Consider the following 18,921-nt stretch of genomic DNA (forward strand, 5'->3'; position numbering starts at 1 on the left):
CTGGTTGGCAAGCAGGAAGTTGCTGGCTGTTTCATTTGGTCACAGAGAGGTATACTTTTACTTTGAAGGGAAATGGTCTCCGTTTCCGGTTTGTGCTGTACTTTTTCATGCTTCACCACTACATGGTGGTTAGTTAGTGACTGAGTGCAGACAAGCTGGCGTCTTCTATGCAAACTATGAGTAACCGCAGTAATCTTCTAGCAATCGAAGCAATCACAAGATGGTTTTTGGTCCAGCACCCATTTTGCTTTCCTAGCAATTGGAGGTTAACAGGGGATTGCCAGCTGGTCTCTGGGCCTGTGTAACTGAGGCCTTAGCAAACTCTGTGTAGAGCCTTAGCATGGAGGTAACTGGAAACTGACAACACCCGCCAACTAAAACACATGAGACCCTACCTGACAGCACATATGTCTTCTACTTCTTCTTACAGTTCAGGTCACTCTATCTTTACATGGTAGTGAGCCTAAAACTACTCAACTCTTTCTCGCTGCAATCTTGTATCTAAATTTCAAATAGTTTAAAACTGCCAAACAATAAAATCATCACAGTTCTACAACTGAAGGTCCAAAGAATCCAAACTCTCAGAAGATGACGATCAGTTTGTTTTATTCAGTGCTCTTTCTCACGACACTAATTACCTGCGGCTGCGTTTGGCACGGGCTCTGGCATAAAAGGCTTCATAAGATTTGGCTTTTAGCTCCAGGGCCTTAGTAGCAAACTCCTCAGCAAGGCTAAAGTCCTGTAAGGAAGATATATAACGATATATCAATACTGAAATAAAGTTTTCGAGATGAGATTTGTTTCAAAATAACAAGCAAAATATTCTCAGCATGTGTGTAACAAAAAGCCTCACGTTCATCTTGCGGCGGCAGCGTGACAGGTTGAGCAGCACGCACACCCTGAGCTGTTTGAACGTCTTCAGCTCGTCTCCTGGAAACTTCTGGAGAGCTGACTGATAGGAGTGAGCGGCTTCCCTCACTTTACCTTGCTGGAAAGAAAAAAAAGAAACTCTTTTAGAAAGAACTTTGGAATATCAAATAAATGTATCAAATCAAGATGGAAATGTACGCTACCTTGTACAATTTATCTCCTTCTTGGATCAATTTACTGAGCAGAACCATTAAGATATCTGGCTTAGAGGTTGCCATGGCCCAGGTTGCAGGTCCTACACACACACACACACACACACACACACACACACACACACACACACACACACAAACATGCAAGTTTAGTTTAGGGATATATGAAGGATGATTTAGAATTCATTCATTCATTTGCAGGATGATGTATTGCTAATGGAAATAAACTATATGGGAGTCCGGCCATGCAGCAGTGAAGGTGCTTACTGCATAACTACAACATCCATGGTTTAATTATTGCTGTTAAACTGAACAAAAGTCTTGAGTGATGGGAGCAGCAGGGGTGTGGGTTGTGCTTCTACCTATTTTGGCTCCCTTTTTCAGTAGAGCGATGACTGCAGAAGTGTTTCTGCAGCCGACTGCTCGGTCCAGAGGGCGCATCCCGCTGCAGTCCACATGCTCCACTGATGCACCGTGATCCACAAGGTACTGCACCTGGACACGGATCAAAGCGACATTTTTCACCACTTTTATAAATTCTCTTCCGGCTACATTACATTGCCCTTGCAGAACAGGTAGGACAGATACACTGTTCTGAAGTAACGAAAACACAATCATGGATACTCTGGCTGTACACACCACTTCTGGGTCTCCGCAGAATGCAGCCAGATCCAGAGGCGTGCGTCCATTGCGGTCTGCATGAGTTGTGGCTGCTCCTCTCTCCACAAGCTCTCTGACCAATGAGAGCTGGCCTTTCAGACACGCCCAGCTCAGTGCCGTTAGCCCTTCTCTGTCGGTCTGTTCGAGGGAGGCTCCTGGAAACAGACAGAAGGAGATTCATTAGCTATTGTCGGCGTTATTGTGATTAGAATGGGGGCTCTAAGAAAGACCTTATAAATAATGGCTCCAAACCTGGCCTCACTAGTCTCAGCACACACATGCCATTTCTGTTAAAACTGTAAATTCCTACAGTGGAGTGTTTGATCACAAGGACAACAGATTCAATTCATAATTCTTCTACTTTTTTGTCAGTGTCAGGAAAGAGGAAAACACGTTTTCACAGCAGTGTACATACTGAGAATACTGTACAGTATCACAGCTGCAAACAGATTAGCGTTTGTAGTTAAAGTATTATTCATTAGGACCAATCTCGTTTTCAAGGGTTTTTAACATCTGAATCTCCTGATCAAAGCTGTGAAAAAGTTAAAAAATACTTTCTGACTGAACTGAAGTTCATAAACAATGTGACTGCTGGTTTATTGCATTGCTGCAGCAACTCCTGCTGTTTTTCTGGCTATAGAGTGCAGTGTGTGATTACCATGATCCAGCAGCAGCTGAGCAGTGCTCATGTGTCCCTCTGAGGCTGCAGTCATCAGAGCTGTTCGCCCCTGCTGGTCCACCATGTTCACCTCCACTCCCTGATTCAGAAACAACTCCACCACCTGACCAAAGGATGCAGGAGGAGGAAGACTGCAGTTATCTGCTGCAGGTATCATGTGATCATGTGCCTGTTTGCTTTCTGTTTCCACCATACCTGCCAGTGACCCCGTCTCACGGCGCTGAAAAGTGGAGTGACACCCTGCTTGTTTCCTTGCTCCACAGCTGCCCCCTGATCCAACAACAGCCTGCAGACAGACAGACAGCCACATCCTGCTGCTGCTGTCAGAGCTGATGGAAACACACAGAGTGAGACAAGGGAAACCAGACGATTACTTCAGCTCTGTAACTGAACATATGGCATTATAAAGCTGTGGTGCGTGTTAGAGAACAAACATTAAATATAGAAGCCAGAGTTTATTTTGAAATGACGCGATGGATATTAAATGAATTCACGTCTGAGCTTTGGTAAGAAAAAGTTTGCAATGAGACAGAATCACCCAGGTCTCATCCTGGCTCTGCTGGAGGTTTCTTCCTCTTAAAAGGGAGTTTTCCCTTCCTACTGTCACCAAGCACTTTCTCACCGAGGGGACGTCTGATGTTGGGGTTTTCGCTCTACTACTTCAGGGTCTTTATCTTACAACATAAAGGACCTTGAGATGACTTTTATTGTAATATAGCGCTACACAAATAAAACTTCTGTATTTCTTAGGAGAACCTTTCGGTTTCAATATAGTTTTCTATTGTGTATTTGCTTGTTTCCATTTAGTTTTTATTTATAGTCGTTATTGTATCAGCTTGTATGTAGTGGCAGTTTTCACATTTACTGTATGTTTTTATTTTATTTATTTATTTATTGTCTCATTTTAATTATATTTAGCAAAGACTTATTTTATTGTGTTGGTTTTTGGACTTATATAATAAAAATATAATAATCTTGGCCAGAGGAACCAAACATGTAGAAGAGTCCAAATACTTATGGTCAGAACTGTATTTTTTCTGTTTTTACTGAAGTGAACACTTTCATCCACTAGATGTTACTAATGTAAAGTACAGTGATCAGTCATGTTGTCTCCTGTTTGCCTCTGATTAATTATGAGGTTGTGGTGGCAAAATGATCCTGCTATATCATCCGTTATGTAAATGACCTTTTATGCAAACCAAAGCATGTTTATGAAAACATTGTTTCCCACCATGTTCCATGTGAATTTATCACAGTGATGGCTTCTGGTTGACAGAAAAACAAAGCCTGCTGTGACAAAGTAATTACACAATAGTAGTTACGTGGTCATTACCTGTCTCTCCCCATAGACTGTCATATGTGTTGATCTCAGGTCTCTCCTCCCCTTCTTCATCTTCCTCTGGAAGGTCCAATAGGTATGACACCATCTACACACACACACCCGACTATGTGATTATATTTTCATGATTCAGTACCACACAGTGTTATACATTAAAGGTGTGTGTGTGTGTGTGTGTGTGTGTGTGTGTGTGTGTATCACCTCTGTGTGTCCCATGCTGGCTGCAGCAATCAAAGCCTGCTGCACCGCTTGGCTCCTACTTGCCCCCTTCTGTCCACAGCAGGTAGTACAACTCCACTCCGCCCTCTTTAGGAGAAAGCGCAGCACCTCGAGGTAGCCTCGCTGGGCTGCGTGAACCAGCACGCACCGACCGGAGCTGTCCACGTGACCCACCTGCACCCAAGGAGAGACAGACACTCAAAAAGGGCTGGGACTCTTTCTAGGTTAAATTGCAATAATGTTACTGACTATCAGAAAAAGTTATGAGATCAAGAATCCAAAGAAAAAGAGCAACTGAACTGGAACAATTTGAATTTTCCCCTATTTAACATATTTCACTGTATGTATAAGGTTGGCCTATTGCATACCACGGTGAAGCAATATAATGCTGAACAATATTTTATTTCAATCCCGGGAACTTTGGAACAACGTGAGAGAGAGAAAACTATTACTTTTTTCCGTGAATGGTGGATCTCCAAGCTACTAAATTATGGGATGTACTGCACTGAAGCCTGTGAAAATCCTGCTGTTGTCATTCTTTACATCAGCTGCACATGTGGAGTAGAACTGGTAGCTACCTTGGCTCTGTGCTGACTCAGCATTGTGACGATATCCAGGTGACCAGCTGCAGCAGCGAATCCCAGTGCAGTCAAACCATCATGTGACCGAGCATCCAGCTAAAAATTCAAAGTGGAATTGTGGTTGGAGTAAATTTGCTCCTGTTAAAACCCAATGACGCGTCTCTATGAACTCACATGATATTTAAAAAGCTACACAGCCTTTTCTTTTTTCTTACCTGCGCTCCGTGATCAAGCAGCAGTGCTACAGCATCAGTGTGGCCCAGGTGAGCGTGGACACACAGCAGGGGGGCGTTGCTGAGGACATCACTACAGTAATCCACGTCAGCCCCGGCCATAATCAGCAATCTGCTCACCTGGAAAAGGAAAAGAGGAAAGTTACAGCAGAACTGTGCTAGGAAATACACTCGTGTGTGTGTGCGCACACATGGTATGTTACCTTGATATTGGGGGTGTAGAGGTTGCGCAGTGATGCAAGAACAGGGCTCAGGCTCTGGGTGCTGTATGACAGCCACAGCCCTTGCAGAACTGAGGAGGAAACCCCTAGCTTCTTACTCAGGCCCTGGATGAGCAGAACAAATGCGACAGAAACCAACAGTTAGACATAAAACAGTGGGATCTCATACGTTTGTGATATGTAAAGAAAATCTCCTGGTGTGGTTTCCAGCCACAGGTATCCGTGCATGCGTGTCGAACTTTGTGTGTGAGTGCTCGCCTTGTAGATGTGCGCCTTCAGGATGTGATGCCCGAGCTCCAGTGTCTGCTGTCGGGTCAGCTTTCCAGCCTGTCTGCAGAGCCAGAAGGACAGGAGAGTGTGGCCACTCCTGGAAACAAACACACACAGCTCGGTGAGAAACATCCTTCCCCGTTTTCTTCTCTCTCCATTTGTCACTTATGCCCTCTGGCTGATTATACCTGGGATCGCAGAGGAACCTGTCATCCTGGCCCTCCTCCCTCCACATGAGCCACTCCCTGAAGGAGGTGTGGTTTAGCATCCGGCTGCCGTCGCTGCGCCGCAACAGGAACGAGGAGAGCTGCTCCAGGCGCTGTGAGAACTCCGCCCATTGCAGCGAACCTCTGGTCAGGGTGCTCGCATTTACCACCTCAAACAGCTGTGCATTGACAGTATTGTATCCACTGTTAGCAACTATTGGCACGCTAGCACTAACTGAAGCACAGCTGAGGCTGAAAGGCACGTCAGTAAGTTTGATGATATTTGTTCATAAAAAATATCCTGATAGCATCACTGAATACAAAGGATGGTTCTTACAAGATGACACAATTATACACACAATCGATGCATTTCAAGTCATTACTTTGAGGGCTTGAATCTATTCGCAATATCAAATATGGCTACATGAGGTGCTCTGTGAGTGATATCATGGATTAGTTATAACGGTGATAAAGATGACAGAGGAACATTGTACAGTTTCCTTGTTGAGCAGCAGAGAAGGAGGGACCACCAATCAATTTTGAGCCAGCGAGAGAGGAATAGGTTGTCAGTACTGCTAATGCTAACTAGAGTTATTCGGTGTCTATATTTGTTAAACAGTCATCTACACTGTAGAAAAAAGTATCTCGTGTAGGTGTGATCACAAAATTCAGTAGTGTTACAAATGTTACTTCCAGTACACTCATCATGTTCTGAGACCATAGTATACTATATCAAGTTTATTGTAGCTGGTGTGGCATGCTACAGTCACACTGGAGACCACAGCCTGACTAAAATTACTAAATTACTGCAAAGTTGTTGCCTTTGAAATGGTTGTTTTAAGACGGTGACCAGGCCTGTGACCACTGCCGTCCTTAAAACAACTTTGCTGTGTCTCGACGACAGAATAACAGCAGTAAGACACAATCAGTCTGCTATCAGTCTGCAACTGATTGGCGTCAAGTCAGCAATTATATGCAATGTTTTTGTGATGCTAAAACGATTAACTGTGATAAATATACTACCTGCAATCAATTACTGATTTTTCCTAGTTGCAAGGAAGCTGCTGTCCTGTTTTTTTACTCTACTGCGACTGAGCCTTTACCTGCTGATCAGTCAGCGGGTGCAGCGATGCCACAGTAACGTTGAGTAAAGGTAGAACTCTCTGGAAGGACGACTGGGTGGGAAAGCGCATGTTGAGCTGCAGCAGGTAAACCTCTGCTAGACTCACAGGAACCACCTACACACACACACACACACACCCATTAAAAGACTTTTTGGTGTATCAAATGAGCTACAAAGAGTGCAAACATTTGTGCTTCATGGTTACACATCAGTATCTCTTTGTTTACATTTAAAATGCCACGCCCACTACTTTGCGCAGTGTCTAATTATTTAAACTAACATGCTCTCACTCTTGTACGCTTCAGTTATTTCAGCTGACATTTGTTTATATTATGTTTACACTAAAACTTAAAACAAGTTATCTGCAATGCAGCGGACAGTCACAGAATTACTGCTAGTAAACTTTTTGGCATGCACAATTCAAACTCATCGCAGCATTTCAATTGCAGATTAAGCTCAGGGTCGACTGAAAGTGATGTTGGTGATTTTCAGTGGAAAATATGTTGTGGCTCACATGCTGAGTTTCAGAAACTGTCCCTTTTAAAAAGTTGTTTGACATAAAATTCAATGACTGAAACAAATGTTAAAATAAAATGTAGTCAGAACAGTCAGTCCCTTTAAATACATTTACTCAAATACTGACATAATCTCCAAGAGCCAACTGTGACAGACATTTTTCCAGCGGTATGGCACAGTAACTGACTGAATGGGTCTAGCTTTTTAAACAGTAGCACACAGTAAATGTTTCCAGTATGGGGGAAACTGGCTAGAGATTAGTAACTGTCCTGTATTTTGGCTGAACAAATCTGGTAAAAATGACAAGCAGACAGTAGAGAAAATAATTTTTGCCCTCCATTTGGAGTTCCTGCAACAATGTGATGTCATGTGGAAACTATGAGTACCACTTGATTGCTTTCATCTGTGTTTAAATGAAAGTGCTTTAATCTGTGTTGATTATACTTCAACTGTCAATTACTTCTTTGGTCTAGTTTGTAGCAGTCTCGACTTTCTTCAGGACCTTTTTTGACCTTTACCTTCTTTCCCCGTCTCACCTTGAAGCTGGAGCTCTTCAGAACGAGATATCCCCCCTCTATCAGGTCCAGGATCAGTTTTAAATAGAGATACGAGCCTCTGCTCAGGCTCTTCAGGTGGCTGATCAGTTTGGACAGTGCTGTGTTGTCGAGGCGGCCATTGCTCAGTGACACATTGCTTTGGATCTCAGTGCTGCTGTGAATACGCTGCATCAAGTAACCCTGAAAAAAGACAGACCGATGCAGTACAGATGTGCAGACAGACAGAGAAACTCACAGAAATGTATCTGTTTGCACCTTACCTGCAGGTCCTGGTCAATGGCACTATTCTCATCCATTTGGTCTAAAGAGATGCGGTGAAAGGGCAGAGAATGAGTGATGTCCTGAGTGAATAAAAACACAAAGAAACAGATTTTGTTAGTTCAGAAAAAGTTTTCTTTATTAGCCTGTGTGTGCCGCTCGCAGTAATTTGGCAGCACAGATAGTAAATTTGCTTCAGAATAATATGATTTTAATCACATTCAAAAGGTTCCAAACTGATAAGAGATATGCAGTTAACACTGGTAACAATGACAGAAACCAACACAACTCAAAATAGTCTCCAAAAGTTGAATCTGTTCATCTGGACGTAACGTTTTGTGGGAGAAACGTTTCGTCACTCATCCAAGTGACTTCTTCAGTGACTGAAGAAGTCACTTGGATGAGTGACAAAACGTTTCTCCCACAAAATGTTACGTCCAGATGAACAGATTCAACTTTTGGAGATTTACTTTCCTGGATGATTGAGAATGCATCAAGACAACTCAAAATAGTCTCCATGTGCTTGTTTGTATGCTGAGGCTAACCTAGGACCCACTACACTAGCATAGAGTCTTTCTTCAGACCCTTTAAAGCCTGTCTCATGTGTTCAGGGTGAACCTGCTCTCAAAAGAGCTGCCAATTCTGGATTTGTATGGCAGATGTCCACAGTGCTGGGCTGTGACCAAAAGGCCCACTAGAGGACATTGGGCCCTCAGACCCTCATGAAGTCTGTTTCTGATTGTTTGGTCAGAAACATTCAAACAGGTTCTCACCCTCTTCAATCCTGTCCAGGTCTCCTACAGTCTCCTGGAATCTCTTCAATGTTCTTGAGACTGTGCTGGAAGACACAGCAAACCTTGTGGGAATGGCACACATTGATATGCCATCCTGGAGGAGCCGGACTACCTGTGTGACCTCTGTAGGGTCCAGGTATCACCTCATGCTACCAGCTGACCCCAGTCAAATGCAAACAAATGCAAAAGTAGTGAAAAAACAGTTGGAAAAGATGAGGAGGGAAAGATTTCCGTGTCATCCAGCTGTAAAGCCATTCCTGTTTTGGGGGTTGCCTCATTGTTGTCCCTCTCACGCACCTGTATGCTCTTTTGTTCCCATTTCATGGTCACCTTTGTGATGTTACACTTCTGTGTGTTTGTGACTTGTGTTTACCTGCTGACTGGTCCTGACAGTGGTAATGACCTTCAGCCAGGAAGGAAATTTCTGGATGGTTCGGGATAGAAAGGAGGTCAGCGTGTCTCCGTAGTCCGGCCGGTGGAACTCTGCCTCGTTTAGCCCATCAATCAGTACAATAAGGCCCGCCCCTTCTACATGCAATTTATTTTCTGGAAAACAAACAAAACAAACTCACATTGCATCACTGCACATCAGTTAATGTGGCACAGTTTACCAAATACAAGCTAGCAGAATGTAGTAGAAGCTGTACCTCTGTAGAGAGCATCGAGTGGTTCTAGTATTCCTTTCTGAAGGGCAGAGATCGGATCCTGGATACAGGAGCGCAGACTGAGCATGCTCTGGAGCTGTGGCGCCCGGTGCAGTAGTTCATGATAGGCGGCCAGCTGAGGTGCGCTACTTAATGTAGCCGCCATGTTGTGGACAAACTCCGGAACGAGACAGGTGTGGCAGTTATCGGCCTGACAGAAATGATATGAGACTACCTACAAAACAAAGGTGGAAGAAAGTCGGTGAATCATCTGTAGATTTTCAGTAAAACTTTGCTAAGGTGGATTCACACACTGGCCTTTTAGCTTGAGAGACTGGTGATCATTAATTATACTGGTTGGTATTAGAGCAGTCTAATTCATTATGGTCATTTCCACTGCTGTACACAAGCAGATAATTATGAAAAGCACAATGGGTCATCTCTGATTAGAAAGTAGAAAGAGGAATGAAGTAGGGATACTACCTGTCCCGCGAGCCTCCTCAGCACCTCCTCCTGTCTCCTCCTCATTTCTGGTGTACCTGGACAGCTTTCTCCTGATCCCCCTTCGTCTCCTCCTCCACCTCCTCTTCCCAGAGAGTCGTGGGAAAAAGTCTCCACATCTGGGAAATTCAAACATACAAATGTGTCATTCTTTCTGAGCAGCTCTTGCCTTCATTAACTACATGATTTTACAATGTTTTTCTGATGCCTGGCTCAGCTATGGGTCTGGCTACTGGCCCGGTGGATTTTATTGGGTTACATATGATGACTCCGTTACTCTGAGTGAATTTAAGTACATAAACATTTTCGTCTAAACTAGTCAAAGACAGCCAGAGTCTCGTGTGCTTTGGCTCTTTATCTTGATGAAATACGAGCCTCGTTTCCAGTCTCAGCAGTGAGGGCTACACAAGAAATGAACTTTCTGATATACAAATGCAACCTGAAGACAGTTTAACGTTTGCATACATTTTTTCTAGGGTTTTGCTAACAGCTACATAATGTCTCTTGTACGATACAGTCAAGAGCTGTGAAAGGGAGGGATCTTTTCCTCTTACGTTTGTGTACGGTCTGGCTGCTAGAAGCATTTGGCCACATACGGTTTCCATGACAACTAAGTGCCACCAAGCGAGCAATGATGGCTGTTTTGCCAAATCCCATGTTGCCGATGATAACGGCGCCCCGGCTGGTTGCTGGATCATCGCTGCGGAGGCAGGTGTCCATTTCTTGGAAGAGCCACTCCCTGCCGGTGAAGAGCCAATCAGATGAGAGACCAGGAACCTCAAAGTGAAGCGGCTTCAGGTTCAGAGAGGGAGTGAAACGAACTGCTGGAAGAGGAGAGGAGCGCGTGTAATACTGCCATTTAGAATAACTGCATCTCGGGATGTTTGGCACCATGTGTGCATTTACCTCTGTGGTCCTGTTGACTACGAATCCCAGAATTCTGTCTAGGCATTCTGAGCGATGTCCTTGAAGGGATGTGTCTCTGCTGCTCATCAAGATAAGCCAGATCTTCAAGGTGGGCCGAACTAGTGGCTAAAGAGAAATAAAAACATAAAAAATAATGCTGTAATAAGACTGCTGCAAAATAATTTACATAATGTGCTTTATACAGACGCTAAGTTGGTTAGAGAAAACTAAATTAGAGCCGTTTGTAGGTGTATTTTTTTCCTCTGAACAAAGTCCAAAGTTTAAGTTAGCTATGGTGAATGTGTCCTTACTACTTGGTACAAACAGGTCTGGCACTTTGGTAAACCGATGCATTCACGTTCTAGTTTATACGTTTATAGTTCCAAGACTTTAAATCTCTTTTAAAACTGTTCTTATTGTTAATTTACCATTAACATACCTCCACAAATATACTCCACAGCAGTGAGAAATATTTAAACGCTCTCAGTAACAAATATGTTACAAATCGCTGTATGAACAATTTAAACAAGTTAATCTTAACATAACTCCAACCAAACCTGAGGTCTGAAAATACTCATGTGTGTCTTCTAGCTTGTATGAAGACAAACGTGTTCATAGCTTTAGAACAGATTTCCGTATCTGTTGTTAGCAAAGCAGACCGGCAGTATTAGTAGGATTCCAGTATCTTGACAGTTCCTATAAAGTTGATATGAAACCTAACAAAGTACTAATGGAAGTTAAAAACTTTAACTTTCCCTGGCTGCAAACACAAAACCGTGAGAAACCTACCAGAACTTTTGTCTTAATGACTCCAGTAACAATCCTGTTGCACTGCAGAGAATACGAGTGCAGGCTGTGCCTTGTATCCTGTGTGTCACTTCCTTCCTTCCCCAAAGTGTTCATGACTTTTAGCTTTTATTGAAACAGAAGAAGGAGAAGAGGAAAAGGAGAATGGGCTCTGAACACGTTACCCGGGCACCATCTCCATTTTTCAGCTTGTTGCCTTTTATCAGCAGTTTATAAACTACCGATGACGAGCTCGTTAACACCTAGTTTTTAAATTCCTGCTTGTGTACAGATGAAATAAACCAGAAACTTGAAAGAAACCAGACAGTGTTAATAGGTGATTTTTTTTTAAGGTGTTAAGGATTCTGTATTAGCATCTCCCCGTGCCTCAGTTATGGTGAAGTATGACCTGGATCCAGGACTGTGTGCTTCTGAAACACTATCTTTAACTCTCCGTGGCCCAAGTCATCTCAGGTGACAACTGTAGCCCTAACCTGTACATGCTATTTTGGAGAAAGCTAAAACTGACTTCTCTCTGAAAAGATGTGCATAGTTAGAATGATTATTTCCTTTGTTCTCAGACTGCCAAGACTTGGAACAACTTTTTAAAAGGAGGTGAGGTTTTTTTTAAAGAAAGATTATAAACTAGAGAAAAAAACTGTGTTTTAATTCCTCACTACTGCGTTCACGTGATCCAATCAGACTGCAAAGTATCCTGGCAGGTTTTTTTAATAACAGCAAAATTTACAAAACAAATTTCAGATTTTATTCAGTTTGATGCAAAATGAGTGAACGTGCCCATAAAGTCATCAGTGTCCCTTATTAATAGTATAGGAATATTTTTCTAACTGTTGCCCCCATAATTCACTGCAATTGTTTGTATATTTGTATACAAATTTGAATATAAGTGAATTCACTTTTGCAGAGCAGAGGGGTGTACTATGAAGCCAGATTATGGGCTTAGTGAGCTGTGCTGAGTTTAAACCGAGTTTCCTGTCGTGCCGCTGGCTCTCTTTTTACCTGGCTAAATCACTATGGCAACTTATGCTGAACACACGTGCTGGTCAGAGGCAGGTTATCTTTTAAGATTTGGTCTAAAATGAAATCATCTGCAAGCAATCTGCTAAATTATAGATTCTTTTATATGTGGAGCTTGTTAAGCTGGACTTTTATGGTTGGTTGGTGTCAGCCAGTTAGTTGTGACTTTTCTAGACCACACTGACTATAAATATCTGGTAAAATGCAACAGAACCTCACACTGTGCTGAAAGGAAAAAAGGCCACATCGCATTCATCTGCCATCTTACCAGCAACCGAGTTAGGGCGAGGCATGAAGTAGAGGGGGATGGAATGGGTGGAACCTGATGACTGGGTGAGGCCAGTGCCTCGATCTGGGTGGAGTTTGTTTAGGCTGTAAGTGGAGGCAGCCATGCTGTCGTCCACCCTATATAGAAAACCCTCATTTCTGCTTCCTGACGCTACCACACTGGTGGACGAAGTGGACGCCACCACTGGCCGACCCCCCTGCTGCCACAGGTTGAGACTGCTGCCATGGTAACATTCTCCTGGATACTTAGCGCCGTCATCCCTCTCTGCAGCTGAGTCAGCAGAATAGCTAGTCAGCGTGGCTGAAAATTAGAGTGAAGGGGAAACAGGGGGCATTAGCAACAAGAGCTGGTTGTTTAATGGCCCATTAGAAGAAAACTGCACCTTACCTATGATCCCACTGTCTCTGCTCTCCAGTGTTGAGGTGGGGGAGGTGACGGAGGCGTGGTTCGGGGAGGCGTGTTTGTTGTTATTACTGCCTTCAGCACCAGTGGGAGGGTGCAGTGTGGAACTGGGCGAGGTGTTGCTACTAGCCAGACTTGAAGATGGAGACATCCTCTGCGGGAAAGGCAGAAGAAAAATTGAAATATTCTTCTATTATTGTGTGTAATAGATCAGCAGTCCCCAACCTTTTTTGCGCCACGGACCGGTTTATGTCTGACAATATTTTCACAGACCGGCCTTCAAGGTGTTGCGGATAAATACAACAAAATAAAACCAGTACCCAAAAAAAGAAGATTTATTCATAACTGTCGCAGGGTCCTCTCCTAAGCTTCTCCCGAACAAATGCAGGCGTAGTCAGGAAGCGTTCAGTGTGCATAGTTTATTCTGCCGGCCTCCCAGGTGCACAAAAGATTATTTACAAAGAAAATAAACAACTAACTTAATTCAAAACAAAACAAACATCTATATACAAAACACAAGCGGCTGAGCCAGCCTGCATGTTACCCTCACTGTAACATCTCACAGAATGCCCAGGTAGGCCCTGACAGCCTCCTTTTATACCCCATTGCCCCTCCCACTAGGCATAATAGTCATCCCTTTATTATTTCTTTTCCCAACACACTCTTTTTTCCTCAGCTTATTGCCAGCTGTATTCCTACAATACATACATATCTATCTATCTATCTATCTATCTATCTATCTATCTATCTATCTATCTATCTATCTATCTATATATTATGTACAGACATTTATGGCCACTTCCAGGCAGCCTACAGTGTTTCACAATAACAAAAAAACACAAACAAAAACAATGCAGTTCACGTGACCTTTCCAAACGCGCGCGAACCCACTATTTGAACCCTGGAACACCATACCATCGGCTTGCATAACCACTCGCATAATCGGCGATCACGGAGAGTCTACATGAGCGGCTTTATTGAAGGTAAGCAAAAAAAATATGTTGGCCACCGTCTGTGCCGCTCAAAATATACCTCTCACCCCTTTTTTGTTTATCTGCCCGGTCGACTAAAAGACGTGCAGCCACGGTAACCCAGCGAGACAATAGTAGACTAATGGTGGTGGTGCGTGTGTGCGCTCAGATCAGCTGTTTGCGGACCGGGACGGTGTAACTCCGTCACAATAACACACGGGAAAAGACCCGAGCCTCAACTCTCGCGGACCGGTACCAAACGACTCATGGGGGTTGGGGACTGCTGTTATAGATGTTAACATTATATCCTACAGTTTTCATTTTTATAATTATCATGTGTCTGTATATGTTAGCATTTTTTGGCAAATCATCTTTAAATATTCAAACATAAACACAGTGGATGGATGAGATACATTTATCAGTGCAAACAGACTTTCCATGACCTTGATAAAACATCGTATGGCAGATTCACAGTTAAATCTCAGAAACTAAGAACATTCGATGAGTTAGGTGGAACAAAAGCATGCGTGTGTTACTTACCTGCCCATCCTGAGCATGGTAAGGCGAGCCTGGCTCTCCACTGATGACCTTTTCTCCAAGTAGAAAACCAAGCCTCGTCATCAGGGCATCAGCTGCCTCATCTACTGAGGGGGGTGGTCCTAACTCCTCATCTTCACCTAACGAATGAAAAAAGGGGAATTTAAAAAAGATACTATGCTGATAATGTCATCTGGCTGTTGACTGTGACATGTGAAACAATGGAGACCGTGTACCTTCATGTATTACAAAGAAACATTGCGTTACTGTAATCATATTACCTTTTTTCAGTAATGTAGTAACATAAAACATTAGTGAAAAATGTAATTACAGTTGCAATTATGCCAGTCTGCAGGTCATCAAACAAACATGATTTTTTTCTTGTGCTACAGTCGGCTGATTTCAGCTTGTGTACAGCAGAAGGAGAAGGATGAAGTCTACAGCTTGTCAGGAATGAGATATGGACATTCATTTTATTTTTATTGCACAAAGGGATGAGAGCGTGACGATAATGTTGAATCTGCATCCAGGACAGAAACAACTGGATTATACTGGCAAGATTTGAGCTTTTTGCAAGAATCTGCACAGACAACATGCCAACGCGAGGCTAGGGAAAAACCTAGCGTGATGAGCAGGGAGGGGATGAGCTTCAACAGAAGACAAAGCAGTGATGAGCAGTCAGCCTCTGTTTCTACCTGTTCATAGTAGAATCACTGTGACGATTGTTTTCAGGTCTCTCATACACTCATATGTATTCCATGTGTGTCCACCGTCCGTATTTGTGTCCATGTGGGGATTTGTGTTGGTGTGTGGGACTGTAGTGATTCTACTTCCATCACTTATCAAATCGATTCCTTATTGATTCTCATTGGTGTCACTTTGAGAGTCACCACCATCGCCAAGCAGCTTATCAAACACATTACATTCATGCAAATTAATTGCATGCTGTGTGATTACATTTTTTTGCATGTTGGAGGTATTTCCCCTCTTTGTTGAGATCTGGGTTGGGGTCATTACTCAAAAAAAAGTGTTCTGTATTACACAGAACACTTTTCTAATCCAGCACATGTTACATTACTTTCGTGTTTCTCCATAAAATGACCTGAAACACACTGTCTCATAATTACCATTTAACAATATAAACCCACAGGCTACAGGCCCACAGCACAAATCCCTAAACTTACGAGGACACTCGTGATCTTTCTCTTTGTATTTAGGTATGAATACAAAGATGAAAACCAGCACAAAGAGACTTTAAAACATGAACAGATAGAAATGCAGGCTGTAGCCTGAGTGCTCATCAGATTGTTATCTGTTGAAGTTCAGAGTCTGGCTGCTGGGCTGGAGTCAGCATATGCTCAGCATAAAGCTGCCTCAATGACAGTTTTCTACAGACATCCACTGGCAACCTGCGAAAAAGTCCCAATTTAATGTGCTGGGTTCAAGAGTAGACACTGTTAGAAGTCCAACCAATCAGAAGAAATTATGAAAATAGAACAATTCAGAGAATCTGAATCATGCACACGCTGCAACTCACTCAAAGCACATGCAAAACAGTGATTGATGTCACTTTAAATGTATTCACTATCATGACCTAAATATGCCAAGAGCACTGCACACGTACACACACACACACACACACACACACACACACCAAGACAAGAATGTAAGCCGCAGCACGAAAGCTCCGACTCTCTGTTTCTCTCTCTGTAATTACAGCTTTAAACTGCTGACTGCTGGTGAAGAATCAGACACACACACACACACCAAAAATAAAGCCATCCAGCACAAAGCACGTGTGTGTGTGTACGTGTGCACATACATGCGTGTGTGTGGTCAGTCAATGACAGGGTGTGTGAGTCGTTTTTAGCAGAAGAAAAATAAAATGGAAAGATCAGATACAGAGCGCGCAGACATTTCCATTTCTGCTTTCTTAACTAGTTCAGCTTCTGATTGCTTCTCCTGCCTTTCCTTCCTTCCTTAGGAGCCTTCCTCTCCCTTTGCCGTCCCTTCTTCTCTTCTTTCTGCCTTTGTGTATTTCTTCTTTTTTCTTGTCCTTCTTCCCTTTTCCTCCCTTCCATTCTTACGTTCAGCTTTTCTTTCTGTCATAGTTTCTCTCTTCTTCTAACCATTTGTTTTTCATCTCTCCTCCAGTTTGTCACAGTCTTGTGTCTTTCCTTACTTTCCCTCCTCCTTTCCCTCATTAGTCTGCCTTTTTTTGTTCCTTTATTTCTTCCAACTTTCTTTGCACATTCATTTTTCATCCTTTGTCTTTTCTCTGGTCCCATCTTCGTTTTTCCTTCCTTCGTTTTTTCTTTTCTTTCTTTTTGCTTTTATCTCTTCCCTCCTTGATTTCTTTCTTTTTCCCTCATGTGCTCTCTTTACTTCCTTTCTTCCTGAACCATAAGGACTTTCTGCTATAACAGAATCCTGATATAGAAACTCTAACATGTTTCCGTCAGTAAAACGATGCATTCATTTCTAAAGTTCTGGAGGAGTCTGAAAGTGTCACTATGGTTCTGCTTGTTAACTGCACCTCTGACTTCCTGTAACATTCAGTGAATAAAGTGATGAACAGCACCAAGAGCATAATCCTGGGTAAGGAAGTTTAGATAAATTAGAAACTCAGAGCTTTGTAAACTGGGATTAACATGCATTTTAGCTGATCTAAGCACAAGTGAATGGATACAGGTAAAGGTGCAAATGCAGTCCATATGCTTGAGATCTGATTGGCCAGATCATTTTGGTCACATAATGCATTTTTTAAATGAAGAAAGACGTCATTATTTTCTGTTTTCAGTTATGGTTTAGATAAGTAAAAGCAACAGAACAAGCTGGTTATATTTTATGGAAAGTATGGTGGCTAAAATGGACCCTGTGAACTCTCTGAATAATAATAATAATAATAATGATAATAACAATAATAATAATACTAATACTACTACTACTACTACTACTAATAATAATAATGATAATAACAATAATACTAATACTAATAATAATAATGATAATAATAATAATAATAATAATAATACATTTATTTAAAAGGGCCTTTCAAGGACACTTACCAATAGAATAAAACACTTAATAGAACAATGACAACAAAGAACAATAAAAAAGCAAAAAGCACAAGACAAAATAAACAATTAGTTCACAGTAAATATGCAGATTTGAACAGATGGGTTTTGAGTTGGGACTAAACTGGGGGAGAGAACCAATGTTTCTTATATCTGGGAGTAGAAAGTTCCACAGTCTGGGAGCACAGCAATTGAAAGCTCTGCTTCCCATGGTGGTGAGGCTGGATAGAAGAAGACCGAAGTGAGCAAGCAGAGGAAGTAGTGCTTAACAGGTCAGAAAAGTAAGAAGGGCCTTGAAGGTGAGCAGAAGAAGTTTGCAAACTCTCTCTGGAATTTCACAGGGAGCCAGTGAAGCTCCTGAAGAATGGGGGTGATATGCTGGTAGGAGGGGGTTCTGGTAATAATGCGGGCAGCAGAAGTTTGAACCAGTTGAAGCTTATGGAGGGATTTTTGGGAGAGACCATGTAAGAGAGAATTACAACAGTCAGTGTGGGAGGTAACGAGGCTATGAACTATGAACCTCCTCACAGAGAGCCTGACACAAAGTCCTGAGGGAAAACTCAGTCTAAGGAGTTAGCTGTGAGTACATCAGCTAACATTACTTAATCAAACAGCCTTGTGAGAGGTCCTGACTTTATCTTAACAACATCATTCAGTATCACAGTAAGTACCTTGGATTTTTTAAAGGCCATTAGTATATAACTTAACTCATTTCTACATTGTAACATCTGTTTGCAAACCCATCTAATCTTGCTTTAGTTCTATCTGAAGACAAAAGACTAAGTTTTTCTCCCTTATTTCAGGAAAAAGATCTCTGACAAGGTGAAAATACAAAAGAGAAATGAAAGCAGCAGCTGAGGCAGCTGAAGCACACTAAATTGTCATAAATGTGAATATCTGCAGTTATTTATGGAAAGGATGAAGATACTAAAGTGTATACACTGGAGTACACAAAACCTGGAGGCAAGATCACCAGTAAACAACCTGAGGCTAGGACACAGGCTACGTCTGCTGAAGAGGAGGAGTCACCAC

General features: G+C 42.5%; 1 protein-coding gene across 3 annotated transcripts in view; it reads right to left on the reverse strand.

Annotated features, from left to right (window-relative positions):
• Window positions 1–18,921, reverse strand: part of tanc2a (tetratricopeptide repeat, ankyrin repeat and coiled-coil containing 2a) — a 57,190-nt gene that overhangs the window by 5,392 nt on the left and 32,877 nt on the right. For 2 of the 3 annotated variants that reach the window (XM_039611334.1, XM_039611332.1), the window contains 25 exons: window positions 14,816–14,952; window positions 13,290–13,458; window positions 12,882–13,202; window positions 10,790–10,915; window positions 10,438–10,707; window positions 9,866–10,002; window positions 9,386–9,617; window positions 9,112–9,284; window positions 7,947–8,027; window positions 7,666–7,866; window positions 6,594–6,728; window positions 5,473–5,669; window positions 5,273–5,381; window positions 4,997–5,119; window positions 4,776–4,913; window positions 4,558–4,656; window positions 3,962–4,153; window positions 3,755–3,848; window positions 2,617–2,750; window positions 2,401–2,524; window positions 1,722–1,897; window positions 1,445–1,577; window positions 1,074–1,165; window positions 854–988; window positions 639–739 (listed from right to left, as the gene is read on the reverse strand). In XM_039611334.1, coding sequence (XP_039467268.1) covers window positions 639–739; window positions 854–988; window positions 1,074–1,165; window positions 1,445–1,577; window positions 1,722–1,897; window positions 2,401–2,524; window positions 2,617–2,750; window positions 3,755–3,848; window positions 3,962–4,153; window positions 4,558–4,656; window positions 4,776–4,913; window positions 4,997–5,119; window positions 5,273–5,381; window positions 5,473–5,669; window positions 6,594–6,728; window positions 7,666–7,866; window positions 7,947–8,027; window positions 9,112–9,284; window positions 9,386–9,617; window positions 9,866–10,002; window positions 10,438–10,707; window positions 10,790–10,915; window positions 12,882–13,202; window positions 13,290–13,458; window positions 14,816–14,952 — 3,829 coding nt within the window. The remainder of the gene's footprint in view (window positions 1–638; window positions 740–853; window positions 989–1,073; window positions 1,166–1,444; window positions 1,578–1,721; window positions 1,898–2,400; window positions 2,525–2,616; window positions 2,751–3,754; window positions 3,849–3,961; window positions 4,154–4,557; window positions 4,657–4,775; window positions 4,914–4,996; window positions 5,120–5,272; window positions 5,382–5,472; window positions 5,670–6,593; window positions 6,729–7,665; window positions 7,867–7,946; window positions 8,028–9,111; window positions 9,285–9,385; window positions 9,618–9,865; window positions 10,003–10,437; window positions 10,708–10,789; window positions 10,916–12,881; window positions 13,203–13,289; window positions 13,459–14,815; window positions 14,953–18,921) is intronic. The other variant, XM_039611333.1, reaches the window with a different exon arrangement.

This window comes from Oreochromis aureus, linkage group 4 (assembly GCF_013358895.1).
Source record: "Oreochromis aureus strain Israel breed Guangdong linkage group 4, ZZ_aureus, whole genome shotgun sequence".
Lineage (NCBI taxonomy): Eukaryota > Metazoa > Chordata > Actinopteri > Cichliformes > Cichlidae > Oreochromis > Oreochromis aureus.